At 39.2% G+C, this 20,052-nt stretch overlaps 1 protein-coding gene across 4 annotated transcripts in view; it reads left to right on the top strand.

The window, feature by feature from the left end:
- si:dkey-233k19.3 (dynein axonemal heavy chain 11) overlaps positions 1–20,052 on the top strand; it is a 102,652-nt gene that overhangs the window by 56,167 nt on the left and 26,433 nt on the right. For all 4 annotated transcript variants that reach the window (XM_073871955.1, XM_073871958.1, XM_073871956.1 and 1 more), the window contains exons 55-67: positions 37–198; positions 3,811–4,044; positions 4,492–4,638; positions 4,736–4,849; positions 7,893–8,036; positions 8,740–8,922; positions 10,203–10,304; positions 10,570–10,704; positions 15,753–15,926; positions 16,216–16,451; positions 16,612–16,734; positions 19,425–19,629; positions 19,718–19,882. In XM_073871955.1, coding sequence (XP_073728056.1) covers positions 37–198; positions 3,811–4,044; positions 4,492–4,638; positions 4,736–4,849; positions 7,893–8,036; positions 8,740–8,922; positions 10,203–10,304; positions 10,570–10,704; positions 15,753–15,926; positions 16,216–16,451; positions 16,612–16,734; positions 19,425–19,629; positions 19,718–19,882 — 2,124 coding nt within the window. The remainder of the gene's footprint in view (positions 1–36; positions 199–3,810; positions 4,045–4,491; positions 4,639–4,735; positions 4,850–7,892; positions 8,037–8,739; positions 8,923–10,202; positions 10,305–10,569; positions 10,705–15,752; positions 15,927–16,215; positions 16,452–16,611; positions 16,735–19,424; positions 19,630–19,717; positions 19,883–20,052) is intronic.

The following is a 20,052-nucleotide window of genomic DNA, read 5'->3' on the forward strand; positions in this document are numbered from 1 at the left end:
GATTTTCGTTTGTACGTATACTGTATGCGTGTGCAGGTCGTGCTCTGCATGTCTCCGGTGGGTAATACTCTGCGTGTACGTGCCCGGAGGTTTCCAGCTCTGGTGAGTTGCACCACTCTGGACTGGTTTCAGGAGTGGCCCCTGGAGGCCCTGCAGTCTGTCAGCCTGAGGTTTTTACAGAACATCCCAAGGATACAGGTAAACCTGACTTTTTTGTGTTTCATTGTTACTTCGGTTACAGTTTTATGCTACAGTTTGTTAATGTAAAACAGGTTTCTCTGGAGTTGCACAACAAAGCTGAATGGTCTAAAGACACTGTAATTTTTTCAGCGCGTCTTCTCTCATCACATTTACATGTGCATCAGATTCCTCATCATTAGCTCGGCTGTGAAGTGAAGACAAATGGTCGATCACACGCACAGTGAGCTCGATGACAGACGCAGTTTCTCTCTCTCTGTCTACATTGTTGTTTTCCTGCACCAGTGGAACGATCACTAAGCAGGATCATTTATGCTAATAAAGCAACTGTGATTAATACACACAGACTGACCCACAGAGAAGCCACAGCTGTTTCAGCCAGACTCTCAGTGTGTGTGTGTGTGTGTTGCTTGAATGGCCTGTGTTTGTGAGTGAGTGTGTGTTGACCAGCTGTGAGTTTGTTTTCTCTTTGTGTACAGTATTTCTCTCATTTTTTGACCATAACAGTACTGTATTGAGTTTAGAGCTGTCAGTTAATGAAAATATTTACTCGTAATTAATCCCATGATTTTTTTTTGTTACTGGATGCTCTGTGCATTATTAGTTTTAAAAGTGACTTTAATTTAAATTTAAAATAACAAAGTATTACATTTAATTAAGTGTGCATGTAGCTCAATTAGTAGAGCATTGTGTTAGCAACGCAAATGCTGTGGGTTCGATTACCAAGAAACACACATACAGATGTACTGTATAACTTAACTTCACTGTAATGCTGCGTTCACACCAGCCGCGATATAGGTGTCAAGCGCGAGTGATTTCAATGTTAAGTCAATGTGAAGACGCGTGCGGTGGTAGACGCGATTCCGCCTCATTCGCACGAATGGTGCGTTTTGTGCATTTTGCGTTTGACGCGAATTTGCGGCTGATGTCCAAGTTGAAAAATTGTAACTTTGGCGGATTTTCGCGCCGCGTTAACCAATCAGGTTGCTGCTGTGGGGGCAGCCCCACCCGGAGTCACTCATTCAACATGAAGGAACGCTTGATATTGTCCGTGAGCAGTCACCCGGAGCTATACGACACAAGTTCTTATTTCTATAGGGACAGAAATAAAAAGGACCTCGCTTGGAAGAGTGTCAGGGAGGACATTGGGCAACCTGGTAAATTGTAAATACACATTTTACTTTTGAGTCACGTGACGTTTATCGACTCGCGGCATTTCTTCCGTTTTTTAAACTATTTTCCCTCTATAGTAAGGTGACCAAATACAAACCGGTAACTCTCTCGATGAATTCACGATCAACATCAGCCTTAAAAGCACTTGCCCCTCCCAAAAGAATCAGATTTCACCTCTAACGCGCGTCAAATGCTTTCTTTTACCACACGTCTACTTCGCTCTAGACGCGCAAATGCATTCAAACTGTCCAGGCGGCAAACTAGATGCGATTTTGACCCCTCAAACGCGGCTGGTGTGAACCCACTATAATGCTTCATCAACACCAGCCGTGGTAGAGGCGTCAAGTGCGAGTGATTTCAATGTGAAGACGCGTTGACGCGCGTCTGGAGGTCTCGCGGTGCGAATGAGGCGTTAAGTGCTGCGCGGTAGACGCGATTCCATCTCATTCTCGCGTCTAGTTTGCATGAATGCCGCAAATTGAGTTTTGGCGCGGCAAATGCGCGAGTTGAAAATTTTGAACTTTGGTGAAAAAACACGCCACCTTAACCAATCAGGAGCTTGCTGTAGTAGTAACGTGATTACAGAAAGCGAGCGGAGTCGCAGAAGCCCCTCCCATGACGCAAATTTCCGCGTGAATGTCTCGATGGCTAGAATTTCACGCGCGGCTTTCACCCACGAATGAAGCAAGTAAACTCAAACTGTTCAAGTGGCAAACTAGGCATGGTAGACACCATTTTGACGCCTCAAACGCGGCTGATGTACACTCACAGTAAGTCGCTTTGGATAAAATCATCTGCATAAATATGCATATACTAATAATAATAATAATATTTAAAAACTGTACACTTATACTGTAAAAATCCTTGTTGCCTTAATTGTTTTTGATTAATCAACTCAGATTTACAAGTCATTTCAACTTACTATTATTTATCTTGACAAGAGATGAGTTGCTACAACTTATAAAATGAAGTTGACATATTTAAACTATATTTTATAAGTTATAAATACTCATCTGAAGTAAATATGAATAATAGTAAGTTGAAATGACATGTAAATCTGAGTTGATTAAGCAAAAAAAAGAGGCAGCACACTTTTACAGTGCACTTACATGTTTAAGTTTAAACAACTTGAATTAAGTCATTTAAACTTAGTTAGAAGTTGCTATAAAGTTGTAATAACTTAAACCCATTCAACTTAATCTTTTTAATTTATACCAACTCCTCACTAGTCAAGAAAGTTGTTTAAAGAGCAATTCACCTCCAACGTATCATCTCCAACATAAATCTCTTTTCATGGACTACAACAAACACACGAATTGTAGGCAACAGTTTACTTCCTGGGATTGGTGATGTAGACAAGACCGACATTATCATAATTCCTCCCGCTTTGACTCACAGCCTGTTAGTTAACTCCTGTTGGCATTGCATTGTGAGTGAATCTTTCAAACATGGTAAGGAGCGTCACATTTCCGGTTGCCGTCAGAGATATCACAACGTACAGATTAGTTGGCCAATAACTTAGGAAGAGAGTGAAATCTGGAGCTACAAAAATGTATGGTATGTGGTAAATAATGTGTTATTGAACCATAAACCATCAAACACATTGTATTATACCAAATATGCAAAATAACGTTATTTTTAGCAATAAAATAAGTGCTCTTTAAACTTAAAAATGTAAGTGCAACAAGAAATTGTTTGATAGTGTAATATTATCACTGAATAGAACTGAAATTATTTAATCTTTCAAATGTTTTCTCTTATATTTTTAGATATATGATCAAATCCTACCTTTCTGCAACATGTTTTCTCTTAATATAACTCTTAACAACAGAATAAAGAGTTTAATGACACCAGTATCTCTCATCATTGAGTTAACTGATGGATTATTTATCAGGCATCTAAACTCAATACGCTCTTCATCGAATAGTATTATGTCAGATCTTCATTTATAACAGTCTCTTTCTTCTTGTTTTGCCAGCCGGTTACATGTTCATGTTTTATTGCTTTTCTGTGAATGATGATCCGCGTTCTTGCATCTTTTAAAGTGCGTTTGCCTTTGCATGAATTGATCTTTAACGGTCTGATAAATGGCTCAGTCATCGGACAGGGCAGCCATCATAAATAACCAATAAACAAAACACAACACAGAATCTCAGAAAGTTGGAAGCCACGTGATCTAACATAAACACTCCGCCTACTTTATACGCTCGGTGTCACCGGCCACGGGCCATTATTTTCCAAGCCCTCTACCAGCTTAATCTTCCCTGCACCTAAATTTCAGATTGAGTAAGTCCAGAAGCAGGCAAAAGCCATACAAACTTGGAGATGAATTCTGGATTTATGAAGGTGATATTTCAGGGCCCCTGACAGCCGAGAATGTTAAAGAGCCTTTAATCCGTACGGGTTCCCTCTCTTACGCTCTCTTGCTCGTCTTTACAGCCGGCCGTTCAGAAATCCATCAGTCTTTTCATGGCCCACGCTCACACCAGCGCCAAGCAGGTTAGCGAGTGTTACTGCCGCAATGAACGGAGGCACATCTACAGCACGCCCAGAAGCTTCTTGGAGCAGCTGAGGCTTTACGAGAGTCTCCTGAAGGAGAGAGAGAGGGAGCTACAACTGAGACATGGCAGGCTTCGGTCCGGCCTTCAGAAACTCAAGATGACTGCATCTCAGGTGTGTAAACCTTATCGGAGAGTTCGGAAGTGGCCCGTTCGGCCTCCTCAAGGATATAGTTACCATTACTTAATATGCCTTAGATGAAAGTGAGAAGTCAGCGAAGGCTGAGGGACTCGTAAACCTTGAGTCTAGATGTGTTGAATGATGATTGCTTGCCTTTGTGATATAGGGTTTAGCATTCGGATGCTTCTGAGGTTTTATCTGCTAATGACTTGTAAATTAAAAACAACAAAGTTGCTTTTACAGCTTTCAGCAAGTTGCAAAAGTCGTTTGTGAAGATTTAGGGTGTGTGTGTGTGTGAAGTTAGTTTATATTAAGTATATTGTTGCTTCCATTGTTATACATGCTATTCATGTTATTGACTCCCAGGGAACGCATACTGATAAATTGCTAATTGAAAATGTAAGCTTTTAAACTATAAGAAGCTAAATATCTGCTCCGCAGGTGGAGGATCTCACAGTCAAGCTGAACTCCCAAGAGGTGGAGCTAACATTGAAGAACCAGGCTGCTGAAGCTCTCATGACCAGGATCGGCCTGCAGACAGAACGAGTGAGCCAAAAGAGAAAAGATGCTGACCTAGAGGAGCAAAAGGTAGAGCAAGCAAAGGCCTACAGTCTTAGAAGCCGACAGAGGATCTGAGATGTAGCTTTACTGTTGCTTTAATGACTGATTGCATGTTGATCTGCAGGTAGCTGCTATGCAGGCCGAGGTGTCACGTAGACTGAGAGACTGTGAAAGTGATCTGGCTAAAGCTGAACCTGCTTTAGAAGCTGCCACAGCGGCTCTACAAACACTAAACAAGGTATTTTCGCAGCATTCAAATAAAATAAAGAACTATCCTGCTGTTTTGTGATTGAAATCCTAGTTTTTACTTGCTATCGACCAGTGGTGCTTTGGACAAACCTTTAACCTTAAGTCAGTGGTTCTCAAACTTTCCAGCATGTGGCCCCCTTGTGTATGGTGCAATCCCTCCGTTGCCTCCTCAAAGAAAAGTCATGACATGAAGCACTATCAGACGTAGAATTTGAATTAAACAAAACATACTAAATTATACAATGTAGTGCTGTTTAGTCTTGTTTTTGTCAGGTTTAATTACACACAATTTATGATGAATTAATGTATTAATAAAAATGTCACAAAACTTGGGCCCCCTTGTCACGGTTTTTGAGACCAGAACCCAGGCGCAGACAGGAATGAACACAAAACTTTATTTCTCACAACAAAACAGGAAAGAAACAGAGACCCACAAGGGCGCAACACAACTGGAAACAAAACAAAAGTTATGAAACATAGACCAGATTAGGCTAGATTATACACTATGGAGCGGTTTCCCGGACAGGGATTAGACTAGTCCTAGACTAAAATTAATTAATTAAGTGTCCAAACTGAAAACACTTGCACTGACATATCTTAAAATACATCAGTGCCCTTAGTTTTGCCTCAAAAAGCACACAAGTAATGCTTTTATATTTTATAATTAAACTAAGGCTTAGTCCTGGTTTAAGATAATCCCTGTCCGGGAAACCACCTCTAAAGGTACATTCACATTATAAGCGACTTTGTCGCTGTGTGTCGCTCGTCTCTTTCAAAAGAGGCGTTTCTATATCTGGTTGTCATAAACAAATGAGTAACGTCCACTCCAGTAACTGACGAGAGGCGGATGGCGTGAACTCCACTGCTTTGTTCTCATTGGTAGTCGCTCCCGAATGTCGCTCATAATTTGCATAAAGTAAAAAATTTCTCAACTTTGACGTGCAATTGGACAGGCCCATCCAGCCGTCAATGGTCACTGTCACCGGATGCCGCCAAGCTTCCATTGAAATCAATAAGATCGCGTCGCTCTGCTACTGCTAGTCGCTTATAATGTGAATGTACCTTAAGACAGTAAACTGGACTAGACAGGAATAAACTTGACTTAGGATGTGGCTTGACAAAGTAACAGATTCACAAGCTCACAATCAAACCAACACAGGACAACAAACACAAGGGCATTAAATAGGGGAGCAAATAATGAGGGAAACAGGTAAGGGGCATAAACCAATGGCAAGATAATTAACGAGGCAACGAGGGAGCAGGGTCAAGAGACAAGACAGAAGAGCACATGGCACACCAAAACAAACGATGGCCATGTGCTTCCACAAAAAACATGGGTCTGCTATGATCCTGACACCAAAACTAGAAAGAGCAAAGACAAGAGAGGCAAAATCATGACACACCTGGCACAAGGCCCCCAGTTTAAGAACCACTGCTCTATGTATAAACTTTACACTGTAAAAAATAAGTCAGTTAGTCAAGAAATTATTTCATAAGTCATGACAACATATGTTTTTCAGTACTTGAACTCATCAAAATAAATAGTTTCAGTTTTTTTTAATAAGTTACAGCAACTCATCACTAGCAGGAATTAAAGGGAACATCATGAAAATCTGACTTTTTCCATGTTCCATTTAAATGCTATAATTGGGTCCTCAGTGGTTCTATCAACCTAGAAAATGTGAAAATAAACACTTTATTTTGGTAAACCATTCTCTGCAAGCATGTGAAAACATAGGTCATTGAAATTTGGCTCCCCTTGTGATGTCTAAAGGGGATAATAGCGCCCTTTAATCTGCACTATCCAACCACAGCACTGCCATTTAGTGCAGAGATCAGCTCATTTGCATTTAAAAGGACACACCCCAAAACTGCACATTTTGCTCACACCTACAAAGTGGCAATTTTAACATGATATTAGCCTCTTTCACACAGTAATTCTGGTAAATTACCATGAATTTACCAGAATGAATTTACCAGTAAATACAAAAATGTGCTGTTCACACATGCAGTGACGTTCCGTCTTTTTACCAGTAAGACATCATTCACACATCAGTATCAAAATACCGGTAAACTCGGAGAGAAAGCGGAAGTTACCTGTGGCGCGCGGCCGGCGAGCTCCGTCCGTGTCGTGTTTGTAAACGGCGGGTTATGACTTAATATCCACGGTTCGTATTTTGTTGTTTTCACATCTGTGGCAAACGGTCGCGAAGTTGCTCGTGACCAAACAACATTGCTTAAGGCGGCGTCAAACGGAACCTGCGCGTTTGCACATTAGGCTTCACAGATGGTGTGCTAAGGATGTCGGCAAGTTGGCAATTAGATGGTAAACTTTGGTGAAGAAATGTGGATGTTAACTTTAGGTGTGCTCGACTTTTAAGCAACATGTGTGTGGAAACGTCCGTAAACAGTCTGGGGGACACCGCGTCACCTGTATAAAAAACTTTCTGATTGGCCCGCCCGATCTGTCAGCGCGGTCTGACGTCATCTAAATGCCGGTAATGCTATATTTTTCGTTCACACACAGCGCTTACCGGTAAATTACCGTTAATCTTACAACCTGTCTTACTGGTAAATTGGGAGCACTGATTTACCGGAAAGGTTCTGTTCACACATGACATGTTAACTGCAATTTACCAGTAAATTACCAGTAAAGACTGTATGTGTGAAAGGGACTATTATAAATTATTTATATGGTATTTTGAGCTAGAACTTCACATACGTACTTTGGGGACACCTTAAAAAAGTCTTGTGAAATGTCCCCTTTAAAATAAGTTAAAATGAGTTGGAGCAGCCAATTTGATTACTCTTACCCACTTCTTGTCAGAAAATAGAAATTGGTTTCATTTATTTATTTAAATAAACATTTATTAACATCTATTTTTGGGCTATGGTTAGACTTCTATTCAATTTCACTGACAGCCACCTACAACCTACAACCGCCCCAACTTGCTCGAACATTTATGTCTACTGAAAAAGCTAGCAAGAGGTTTTGAACTCCTAAAGATGTTTTTCTCTTCTGTTTCTTTTAGATTAATCTGACAGAGCTGAAGACGTTTCCCAATCCCCCGCAGGCTGTGATTAACGTCACAGCAGCCGTGATGGTGCTGTTGGCTCCACGCGGGCGAATTCCAAAAGACAGAGGGTGGAAGGCCGCCAGAGTCTTCATGGGCAAGGTGAAGCTGTTGCTATGACGACAACACACCCGTGGCCCGGCCGTGTCTGATTCATGCTGGTGTAATCCACAATCAGGCCTTGACCTGCAGGCCCCGCTAAGCTGCCGCCGTGTCACGAATAGACTACATTATGAAAGCACTTCAGCGGAAGAGAATATTAAATACAAGTCAGATGAGATAGAAATGGAAATATTGGGGAAAGGTTGATTTATGAGGTCATCATGAAGGGGAGGAGTTGGGGCTTTCGAAACTGTGTTGTGTAGTGGTTGGTGATGTAGGTGATGGATAAAGATTGGGATGCAAATGGTCATAGGTTAAGTCTAAAGTAAGGGCGACCCAGGAACTGTTATCGAGGTCATAATTGTGCTTTGTTACTGTTGTGCCCTTGAATTTAACAGTTTGTCGGACTTTGTCCTATAATGTTTGTGTACTTTGGAATTTGTGTACCTGCTTTAGATGAAAGCACAAATGGGTATGAACTTGATATGTAATGCATACTTAAAATGTATTGGATAATGTTTATAGTATAATAATTCTTCATCTCTGAATGAATACTGTATATGGTGTTCAAATTTCTGTAGCTTAACTGGACTATCAATGGCAAGGTTTGATTCCCAAGTAATATGCATACTGTTTAAATATCAGTGTCTGCATAAATGTCAATGTATAAATTGTACTGACGTAAAAAAAAAATTTCCTATAGGTGGATGACTTTCTGCAGTCATTGCTTTCCTATGATAAAGAGCACATCCCTGAATCATGTCTGACCGTTGTCAAGCACGAATACTTGAGAAAACCAGAGTTCAATCCTGACCATGTTCGGACCAAGTCCTACGCAGCAGCAGGTCTCTGTGCTTGGATCATCAACATAGTGCGCTACTATGAGGTGAGACCATGTGACCTACAAAATGTAAGTGCGTAAATAAAATTATGTAATGTAAATTATGTCTAAAAGCATTTCATTGTTGGTGTTGATCAACAGAATTGCAAAAATATCATTACTAGACAAGATTACATTTACAGTTTTTTGAGAAATCACACTGCAAAAAATAATTTTCAAGAAAAAAATTCTTAGTATTTTTGTCTTGTTTTCAGTAAAAATATCTAAAAATTCTTAAATTAAATGGGACAGAGAATAAAAAACCATTTTTACCTTGTCTTTGTTGAATAACGGTAGTCTACCCGCATTCACGAACATACAAAAAGTTCTAGACATGCTAAACATCTCAGTCTCATAGCAATTCCTCTTTTAGAAATGTCAGCCAGAAAACGGCCCAATCTGAAAAACTGATGCTTATGACATCACGGGCATCTCACTGCCCCTCCACTTTAAAATAATTGGCTACATTTTTTGAGTGGCAGCAAAGTCAGCCAATCAGTAATGAGATTGCAAGTTAAGCCAGTAGGGGGAGCCAAATAGATGCAAAACCAGTTGTTTAAAATCCCCCACCCTAATAGAGCTATCTGAGAGAGGTTTTAGGAAGCTTCTAAGGCATTACAGACCCAAACAAAAAATTTTTGTCTACATGTCACATCACAGAACAAGGATAAATACCCCGTTCAATCATTCTATGTCACCTTTAAGATGCTTTTTCTTGATGAGCAAAATAAGTCTAGTTTTTAGACTTGGGCATAAAACAAGCAAAAACATCTGCCAATGTGGTAAGCAATTTTTTTCTTAATTTTTTCTTGAATTTAGTGTTTTTGCTTACCCCATTGGCAGATTTTTTTGCTGAAAACAAGACAAAAATACAAAGATTTTTTTTCTTGAAAATCATTTTTTGCAATGCAGCCTTATGAAGTGTTTCAACATTAAGGTCTCCAACTTTTTTGTTTTACTTGTTGATTTCATTTTACTTGTTGATATGTTTTATCATTGTTTAAAATGTTAACATACATAAACTAAGCCAAGCTAATACAAAAATATGTAATAAATAAATATAAAAATTGAGGTTATTAATAGAACATGCTTTGGTGGGCAACTCACAGTCTCCATGCGGGCATCCTGGTGCCCGCGGGCACCATGTTGAAGACCACCGCACCATAGTATTAGTCTATGAACTGCATTCTTCTAGGTAATGAGTGCTTTTTGCTTTAGCAAAGTTGCAAGTGCCTCACCGATTATCTTGTTGTAATCAATAATATGTTGTTGTTGGGTTTTTTCAGGTGTATTGTGAAGTTGCACCGAAGCGTCTGGCTCTGGCTCAAGCTAATGATGAACTAGAAACTGCTACCACAAAATTGCTTAGTGTGAGAAAGAAACTGGAAGTGAGTAATTTGCAGATTTTTTATGTCAAATGAATGAATCAAGAACAAATTAATAGAAAAAGCAACATGCCTGAAAGCACTGAATCTGCATACTGTATTTCTAATCCTGTCCCTTTTGTAAACATACTCTATATTACCAATGGTTTTAAGGTACTAGATCATCCATGCATCATAACTTTAACTGAATACTGTACATGATACCGATAATTACAGTAAGTAACAGTAGTGGTATACAGTAAATGACTTGCTGTGTCACTGCTTATAGGATCTGGACAGGCACCTGCAAAGCCTAACAGCTCAGTTTGAGAGGGCGGCGACCGAGAAACTGCACTGCCAGGAGGAAGTGACACGCACCAGCCAGACCATTGAGCTGGCCAATCGGCTGGTGGGAGGCCTGCAGGTACTGGGCGGCTGTGAGAGGAGGGCTTAGGGGTCCGTACCAACAGACCTAATCTCACCATGAGCTTGGCTTCATTCAGTGAGGAGGTGGTTATGGCTTAAATGTTTGGCCAGACGCTGAAATTGAGCGCTCGGAAGGAAGGGGCACATTACAGCAAATGCACCATTGATCAGGGCAAGGGGCTAGATGGCTGTATGCCAGTCTGGAAGAGTGAAGAAAAAAGGGCGCACTTTCATCTGCTATCCATTTTTACTTTAATATTAAAATGATAATTAGTTTATGCGGGATGAACGGGTTTTGTGTGTACGTGCCCAAAGCTAGCGTTTGCGGATCTTTCCTTCATGTGGTATTAATAATACATATATCTATAAAAGATTATCCAAAATCATTACAACTGTGAATGCATAAAAAAGAGATTGTAATGTTTCTCTTACTGCTTTTATTTAAAACGTTCGACTTTCTCTTTCAAAGAAATGAATAGTGTTACCATAGGACAGCTTGCCTTTTAAACATATCAAGACAAATGATTTGTCTTTATGCCATTGACCTGGAAGCAATAGTGTTTAGAATAATAAATCAGCCTGTCTGTATGTAATCATTAACTTACCTCAAAGCCTTAACAGCTGTTGGAAATTAAAAGCGTTTCACCCAGGACTGAATGATATTCCAAGTAATCCATAATGCATTAGGATAAAATTATAGTGATTTTTAACTGTCCGAGAATTTGTTATGCGACATGTTCTGGAAGCTCGGCCCCCGCAAAGGCAATGTCAGAGAAGATGTATCGTCGCAAGAGCATCTCTGTGATATTATTGAAGTTTTAAATGAGTGCTAAATTGATGCTGAGTGAAAATGTAAGTAAACTTTCAAAGTCAGTTTAGGTGAATTGTGACTGTATACCGTCTGTCTGAGTTTATTATCAACTGGGAAGAAAACACATGGGTCAGATTGAGTTTTTTTCTGGGTCTGAAGGTTTGATTTTCTTTTAATGACTTGATTTTACTCATGAAAGCTGTCATTTATTGTTGTTATATTTTATCCAAAATCAAAAGAAAGTTAAAGAAAATTCAATTTAGCTTAACAGGAATGTAATACTATATTAGCATATAGGATATTTAAGTTTTTCGGTGTTCCTGTAGCTCAGTTGGTAGAGCATTGTGTTAGCAATACAAAAGGTTGTAGGTTCGATTGCCAGGGAACAGACATAATTCGATAAAAGTCGATAAAAGTGTCTGCCAAGTGCAAATAGTATATGTAAAAATATAGTTTTCTCAGATATTAAGATAAAAAAAATAAAAAAAAATTTGCTCATTCTATTAGTGGAGAATGTATACGGGTGATTCTCACGAAACCATTGAAACACCACGACACTAATGATATTAGCTTTAAAATGTGTAATATAGTAACATTAAAAAGCATCAGAATTAACACAATACTGTGTTCTACCTTGCACAATGTGTGATTTCAACATAAGAATTTATAATTGGAAATTTTATCTCATTTTCTGCTGAAATTCTCATTACCGCAATGTGTCCGGCTGTGTTTGAACATGCGTTATGTTGTAATTTAATCAAATTAACACAAAAATATTAAGAAAAAAAATAAATGGATGTTTTGCTAGACTACTTTAGATGACAGAAAAAATATTTACTGAATATTCATGTATAATAATAATGAAGAAAAATTAGGAAAATGATGTGTCCATGCCTGATGTTCTCATCCTCCGCAACACTTTTTGAGAACAGTTTAAGCACACATACAGAATTTTAATAAAGTTTGATTTTGAGTGACCAAGCACATGGACCAGTTACTTCAAGATGGCTACCAGGTAAGATCATTTTTTACAGTTAATTTGAAATATTGTCTTGTCAGAATGCTTACACGACATTTTGATTATCATTACCGCAACAGTTGCTTATTATATGTTAATTTAATTAATAGAAGCATAATACTTTGATTTTAAATGCATGTGCAGAATCTCCATATTATGTTCTTTCAGGTTTGTCATGTCATTTTGAAAATATGTCAGTGTTGATATTTTCTGACTGTTGCGGTAATGAGATTTTTTAGGACTAATTTTTTAAATTATGTTACAAAAAGTGTTTTTAAATTAATGTTCCCATTTACTACAGACTTTGTTTTTCAATGTCTGGTGGGAAAAAAAAGTAAATTTAAGCAATTTTTACATTTTCATGCTTGAAATTTTTATAACCAAGTTTTCGTGAGAATCACCCGTATATGTAAAAATATAGTTTTCTCAGATATTAAGATTAAAAAAAAAAAAATTGCTCATTCTATTAGTGGAGAATGTATACACTTAATTGATACAATTGGTAAAATAGAAATTCAGGCAAAAGTCTCGTAATCCAATGAGATTAGGAGCATCAAAGTTTTAATTTTAATCACTGATTTTAGTATTTGACACCGTCAATGTTTAAGATATTAGGGTTATATTTTGACAGAATTTCCTTTGCATGTAGAATGACTTTTTGTAAAAAAAAACTGTCAATCACAAAAAATGGGTCACATATGATACAATAAAATGCTTTCTTTAAAGCAGCTTTGCAATACATTTTAAAATATGCTGAGCTATTTTTAACCTAGCGGAGCCATCGGGTTAAATGTTTATTTTTGACCAAACCATGGGTTAAAACAACCCATCATAGGTGAAATTACAACCCAACAGGCTGGGCTCGTCCCTTTTTGACCCAACGCTGGTTTAAAAATAACCAAGCATTTTTTTGGAGTGTATAGACGGTTTCAGCAGTAACAACATAAACAAGCGGCGTCCGTGGTCTACACGTAACTTCCGGTAAACTCCGCTAAGAATAAATACAACAAAGTACTTTAAACGTAGTTTAAACGTAGTTCGCTAATATGATTTTGTTTTTCTCTCCCTGTCTCGTCCTCGACCCCGACAACGTGATGCCCAGCTGATGCTTGACCAAAGACCACCGGCAGAACCCGCTTAATCTCTGCTTAATCTCTGCTTAATCTCCTTATCCGTTTACATGTGTGTGTATATATATATATATATATATATATATAATCTCTGCTTAATCTCCTCTTATATATATGTATATGTATATATATATATATATTTAAGCAATATCGCTCGAGTAGGAGTGTGATATAGCTCTATATCATCACGGCTGTGATTAGGCCAGAGGCACGAGCGATATTGCTTTTATACAACAGAACGACGGCACACGTTTGAAAAACGAAAACTAGACAACAGTTATTTTAAAAGCCTCTTTGTTTGAGAACTACTTCTTCCGCCACGGATTTGAGGGCTGCCAGAATGACAGGTAACACTTTCGGCTGCTTTGAAGCTCATAACAACTCAATGGACGGAAAAGCCGTTACTTTATATTACCGTTTCTTGGTCACAAAGTGTAGTTTTAAGATTAGTTCAGTCGAGAATGTATCTGTATTATATTTAAATCTGCAGTCGATTAGTAAAGATAGCGCCTGTTTGAACGTTTGCTTAGTGAGATTCGGTACGAATGAGAACCAAAGCATGAGCGGACATCAGTGTTCACTCGCCCCGCTGACCACCGCCCTCTCTGGGCTACATCTCTGACAGGGATTCCCTGGCTCTCATGTTGGCCTTGTTTGTTTATGATCGTCAAAATGAGATCAAATCAGCAGTATTTGGTGTCATGATCAAACTAGTACTTGTTTTTTATTCATATTTAGTGTCTTTTGTGTTGTTATTGTTTTGGCGCGAGGTAAAAGTTAATAAAACTATACGTTACTATTGCTTTCTCATTTATTCTTAACGTGATACGAGCACTCGATTATTATTATTAAACTTTGTTCTTGTCAGTACTATATAAAACGTTTTTTTTATAAGTGTCAGAGAGATGTTTTTGCATGCTGCTTATAAATAACGTTATACCAGTGGCGATATCTCATAACATGTTTTAATAGTCACGTCAGGATAAATTAAATGATCAATGTCCACATTTAAAAGCTGCGGTGCTTACCTGCAGTTCCACGGTGTTTTCGCGTTCTGATAAGAAATATAGCTCCAGAAAAAAAACGAGTGTTTATATTCCTCTTTCCAAGTGTTAATCGTCCACACGATGTGACAAGACATTTCTCCCATTAACTTTAACGTAACATCCAAGAGCGCTGATCTTTGACGGAATAATAACTTCCGATTGGGGATTCACAGACTGATTTATGAGCTAGTAAACTAATGAGACACACGGAGAGTGATTCAAAACAGCGCGTCTGTGTTTTTCCATTCAGAGATGAGCCTGCTTAGGACCTCCATTCACTAGGTGGCGGAATGATACGAAAGGTGAAGCGGTTACAGTGCCGATATCAGCACAATATCGCATAGCTCTTAGCCAATCAGATTCGAGAACCAGAAAGAACTGTTGTATAAATATATATATCTCCCAAGGGTTTTTCCCTCCTAGGACTTTTTTTATTTGCCCGGCTAAAAAGCCCGGGGTTTTTTTTCTCCTAGGGGGGTTTTTAACCCGGGGAGGCAGCCTTCTTGGGCTTAATTTAGCACCCTCTTCTACACGTAACATTAGTAATACGCTCCCTTATAATGTTGATTCATAGCTGCAGCAAATTTAGCTGCTTATGCTATCGTGTATTATGTTGTGCTATCCTTGGGGGCCATCTGTGCTTTTCACTTATTAATGTAAAGCTGCTTTGAAACAATCACCAATTGTGAATAGCGCTATATAACTAAAAAAAATTGAATTTATTTATATAACAAGCAAAAAAAGCACTTAGGTTACCTAAGAAACCAAAACATTTGTTATTTTCGACAAGGTATTTGTTCAAGAGTTCAGTTTAGCAAATAGTCAGACCATTAAAAAACTAAAACCGGAAGTAAAGGTCGGACCAGACGCTTATCGCTTCACCACACGTCCGTTCTATGAAACGGTCTATAGAAATAAAATTGTGCTTTTCTAAACTTTAATTTTATTTCTCTTTATTTTAAAATGATGTATTTTTGTATTTTTTCTTCTGACCTGGACATTTTCGTGAGATTCATCTGAAATCTCTCTCTTTTACTGTAGGCTGAGAATGTACGCTGGTCAGAAGGAGAGCTGGATCTGGAGTCTCAGCTAAAGACATCGTATGGTGACGTTCTCCTGGCCGCTGCCTTCGTCTCGTATGCCGGCTGCTTCACACAACCGTATCGACACCAGCTCCTTCATGGCAAGCTGATTCCTTTTCTCCAAGAGCTCAGGGTAAGATTCCTACTCAGATTTTTCTTTCTTCTTTGATTGTTATTCTACATATAGTTAAATAACAAGTATTGTAATTGTTAGTTTTATGTATTGCATAATTCGTTTTTTTATTTATTTATTGCAACTACAATAAATCTCCTGTCAAGGTTACAAGTAACAATAGGAGCATTTCCTCTTGAGCGATCTACTGTAAAATCCTGCTACCGTTTGACCGTGTCGGCACTCCAGCAGAGCGTTGAACTGAATAGCATCACTGTCTGTCTTCCTCTCCTCACACCTCTCCATCCAGACCCCCATCCCGCTGTCACACAGTCTGGACCCTGTGTTTACGCTGACCGACCGGGCCGCTGTGGCAGCCTGGCACAACCAGGGCCTGCCAGCTGATCCACTGTCCGTTGAAAATGCAGTCATCCTGATGTCCAGCCAGCGCTGGCCCCTGATCATCGATCCTCAACTGCAGGCCAGCAAGTGGATCCGAAACCTGTATGGGCCTAACATGAGGGTCCTGCAGTATGGCCAGAAAGGGTAAAGTGATTTGAGTTTGGTTGACGTTATTAAAGTAGTTTATTTGAAAAGCTGGTAGTCCAACTTGCAGGTTCAAATGTATATAAATGCATAGAAAGGTGCAATTGTAAGTGTAGATGCTGAAATTTTCCAGGGTTTGTTACTATGATCTTCTTCACAGATATCTGGCTGTGATCGAGCAGGCTTTGGCCTGTGGTGAAGTGGTCCTGATTGAAAACATGAAGGAAACTGTGGACCCTCTCCTGGAACCCCTGATAGGGAGACAAACCCTAAGGAACGGGAGGCAAGTATTACTGTGTATTCATATTTGTGTGAAGTACAGTAAAAATAAGTTTTATTTGTTTGTAAAATGTTTGTTTATTGCATACGACTTGACAGGAACAAGATCCCATCATATGCTTTTAAAGGTTAAATCACCCAAGGATATAGCTTTACTGAGTTTTAAGGAAGCCTTTTTGTTTTGTGACTCTGTATGAAATCTCGAATGGAAGATGAATTAGTGTTGTGTGATTTGAATAGAGCTGAAGGCAGAGGTATTGATTCTGCACTCACACAAGCTGATAAATGTGGGTTTGTTTGCTCTTTTTCTTTATGTGCGTTGAATACAGATCAGTTTCAAGCAGCCAGACTGTTGCATTTCAGTTCTATAAGCGAACCATAACACATAACATATAACATTACATCACATCGCATAATTATACCGTATAACATAACATTACAATAACTTAAAACTTAACTTACTGTATATCGTATAACTTAACATCACATCACATAATATATGACATAACTTACAACATAACTGAACATAACGTATAACATATATAACATAACATAATTCAACATAATATAACTTATAACTAAACTTACACTCACCTAAAGGATTATTAGGAACACCTGTTCAATTTCTCATTAATGCAATTATCTAATCAACCAATCACTGAATAGTGTGAAAAGGGAAAAACATCTAGTATGCGGCAGTCCTGTGGGCGAAAATGTCTTGTTGAGGCTAGAGGTCAGAGGAGAATGGGCCGACTGATTCAAGCTGATAGAAGAGCAACTTTGATTGAAATAACCACTCGTTACAACCGAGGTATGCAGCAAAGCATATGTGAAGCCACAACACGCACAACCTTGAGGCAGATGGGCTACAACAGCAGAAGACCCCAGAGTACCACTCATCTCCACTACAAATAGGAAAAAGAGGCTACAATTTGCACAAGCTCACCAAAATTGGACAGTTGAAGACTAGAAAAAATGTTGCCTGGTCTGATGAGTCTCCATTTCTGTTGAGACATTCAGATGGTAGAGTCAGAATTTGCCGTAAACAAAATGAGATCCATCATGCCTTGTTACCACTGTGCAGGCTGGTGGTGGTGGTGTAATGGTGTGGGGGATGTTTCCTTGGCACACTTAAGGCCCCTTAGTGCCAACTGGGCATCGTTTTAATGCCACGGCCTACCTGAGCATTGTTTCTGACCAAGTCCATCCCTTTATGACCACCATGTACCCATCCTCTGATAGCTACTTCCAGCAGGATAATGCACCATGTCACAAAGCTTGAATCATTTTAAAATGGTTTCTTGAACATGACAATGAGTTCACTGTACTAAAATGGCCCCTACAGTCACCAGATCTCAACCCAAAAGAGCATCTTTGGGATGTGGTGGAACGGGAGCTTCGTGCCCTGGATGTGCATCCCACAAATCTCCATCAACTGCAAGATGCTATCCTATCAATATGGGCCAACATTTCTAATGAATGCTTTCAGCACCTTGTTGAATCAATGCCACTTAGAATTAAGGCAGTTCTGAGGGCGAAAGGGGGTTGAACACAGTATTAGTATGGTGTTCCTAATAATCCTTTAGGTGAGTGTACAATATATATCACAACATAAATTATATCTTAACATATAACACCTAGCATATCATAACATTACTTTATTGGGACAGTTTCCTAGTCAGGGCGTAAGTCTAGTCCAAGACTAAAATGCTTCTTTGAGCTTTTCTAATTGAAAACAGCTTGCCTAGCACTAACATATCTTACAATATATCAGTAATTGTTTTGTTTCAAGATGCACACGAGTAATGTTTTTTGTAAGGTACAGTATGTTTGTACATTAATATGCCGGCCACATACTGTATAATCAGTATAATCATTTTCTTAATGCTTTTCCTGACCATGTAAATAGATGCAACATCTCTCACATATGTTTTTGTGTCAGTTTTTCAGTATGTTAAGGTTTTATTTCCTAGCATAATATATTAAGTCTTTTGTCCTTGCAACATTGTACCTCAGGGAAACCTGCACTCTTTTGACCCATAACCACGACCCGATGTTTAATTTGATTACAAGTTTATTCCAGCATCTGACCCGCACTCCGGTCTGTGCACGTGATTAATCCGGCCCGGCCACGGCAGCCATGATGGATCTGGTGCGGCTCCCCGGCTGAAGTTCATTAATAATTGGAATGTTGCAGAGTGTGAAGTAATGAATACTAATTATTCCTTTCATGTCTGACGGAGGGGCATGAGCCAATCCATCAGCCGGGACTTTAATTTGGTGAAGTAATGGTTCTATCAATAGTACATTAATTCCATCTTTTAAAGATATAGAGCCGAAGCGGACCCGGGTTTTGGCGGAACCTTTGGCGTGAGAGTTGTTACTGCTGGCGACGGGCGCTGGGTAATTAGAGAAAAATTAAAAGCCGCCATGTTTGACCAGCCAGGCCTAATATAATTGAAATGCAGATTGGGATAAATATTGGCTGTTGGGAATATCATCTTCCAGTTTTGCTTGTGGTGGCAATTGGGAGCCTTTGTCATCTTTTTCTATTTGCTTTATTAAGGCAGTACTGGTGTCTGGTGCAGGTTGAGCTCTCTTGTAGATACCGATCTCCTCTCTCTTACCAAGTACATCAGGGCCTTATTCAGTCTAGGTGTGCACAAATGCCTAAACTGTGTGGTTTTCCCACAGGTTCATCAGACTAGGCGATAAGGAGTGCGAGTTTAACAGTGGTTTTCGACTCCTTCTGCACACTAAGCAAGCCAACCCGCACTTTCCCCCGGAGCTCCAGGCGCAGACCACACTTATAAACTTCACAGTGACGCCCGCTGGCCTGGAGGAGCAGCTTTTGGGTCAGGTGGTCACTCATGAAAGGCCAGAGCTGGAGATGATGAAGGTCAGTTACAAACCCTACATTTTTTAGGGTTTCAGATATCAAAGAATTCAACTCTGTTAAGTTGTAACATGACCTTTGAATCTTCCAGCTGGAGTTGAGTACTCAACAGAACATGTATCAGATTGAGCTGAAGAGACTGGAGGATGAGTTGCTGTGCAGACTGTCTGCAGCAGAGGGCAACTTTCTGCGAGACACAGCTTTAGTGGAACAGCTTGAATACACCAAGAGCACAGCTAAACAGATCCACAACAAAGTAGGATACACACTGACCATTCAAATCTTATACATGTTGCTTGCTGATGTCTTTTTCCACATTGTTTACAAAACGAACTTATCAATTAGACAATGTATTACAGAACACATCACTGAGGTTTTAAGAGAAGTTCAGTGCTCATCTTCAGATGTAATTCACTAACAATGTAA

The sequence above is a fragment of the Misgurnus anguillicaudatus genome, chromosome 10, assembly GCF_027580225.2.
Source record: "Misgurnus anguillicaudatus chromosome 10, ASM2758022v2, whole genome shotgun sequence".
In the NCBI taxonomy this organism is placed as follows: Eukaryota; Metazoa; Chordata; class Actinopteri; order Cypriniformes; family Cobitidae; genus Misgurnus; species Misgurnus anguillicaudatus.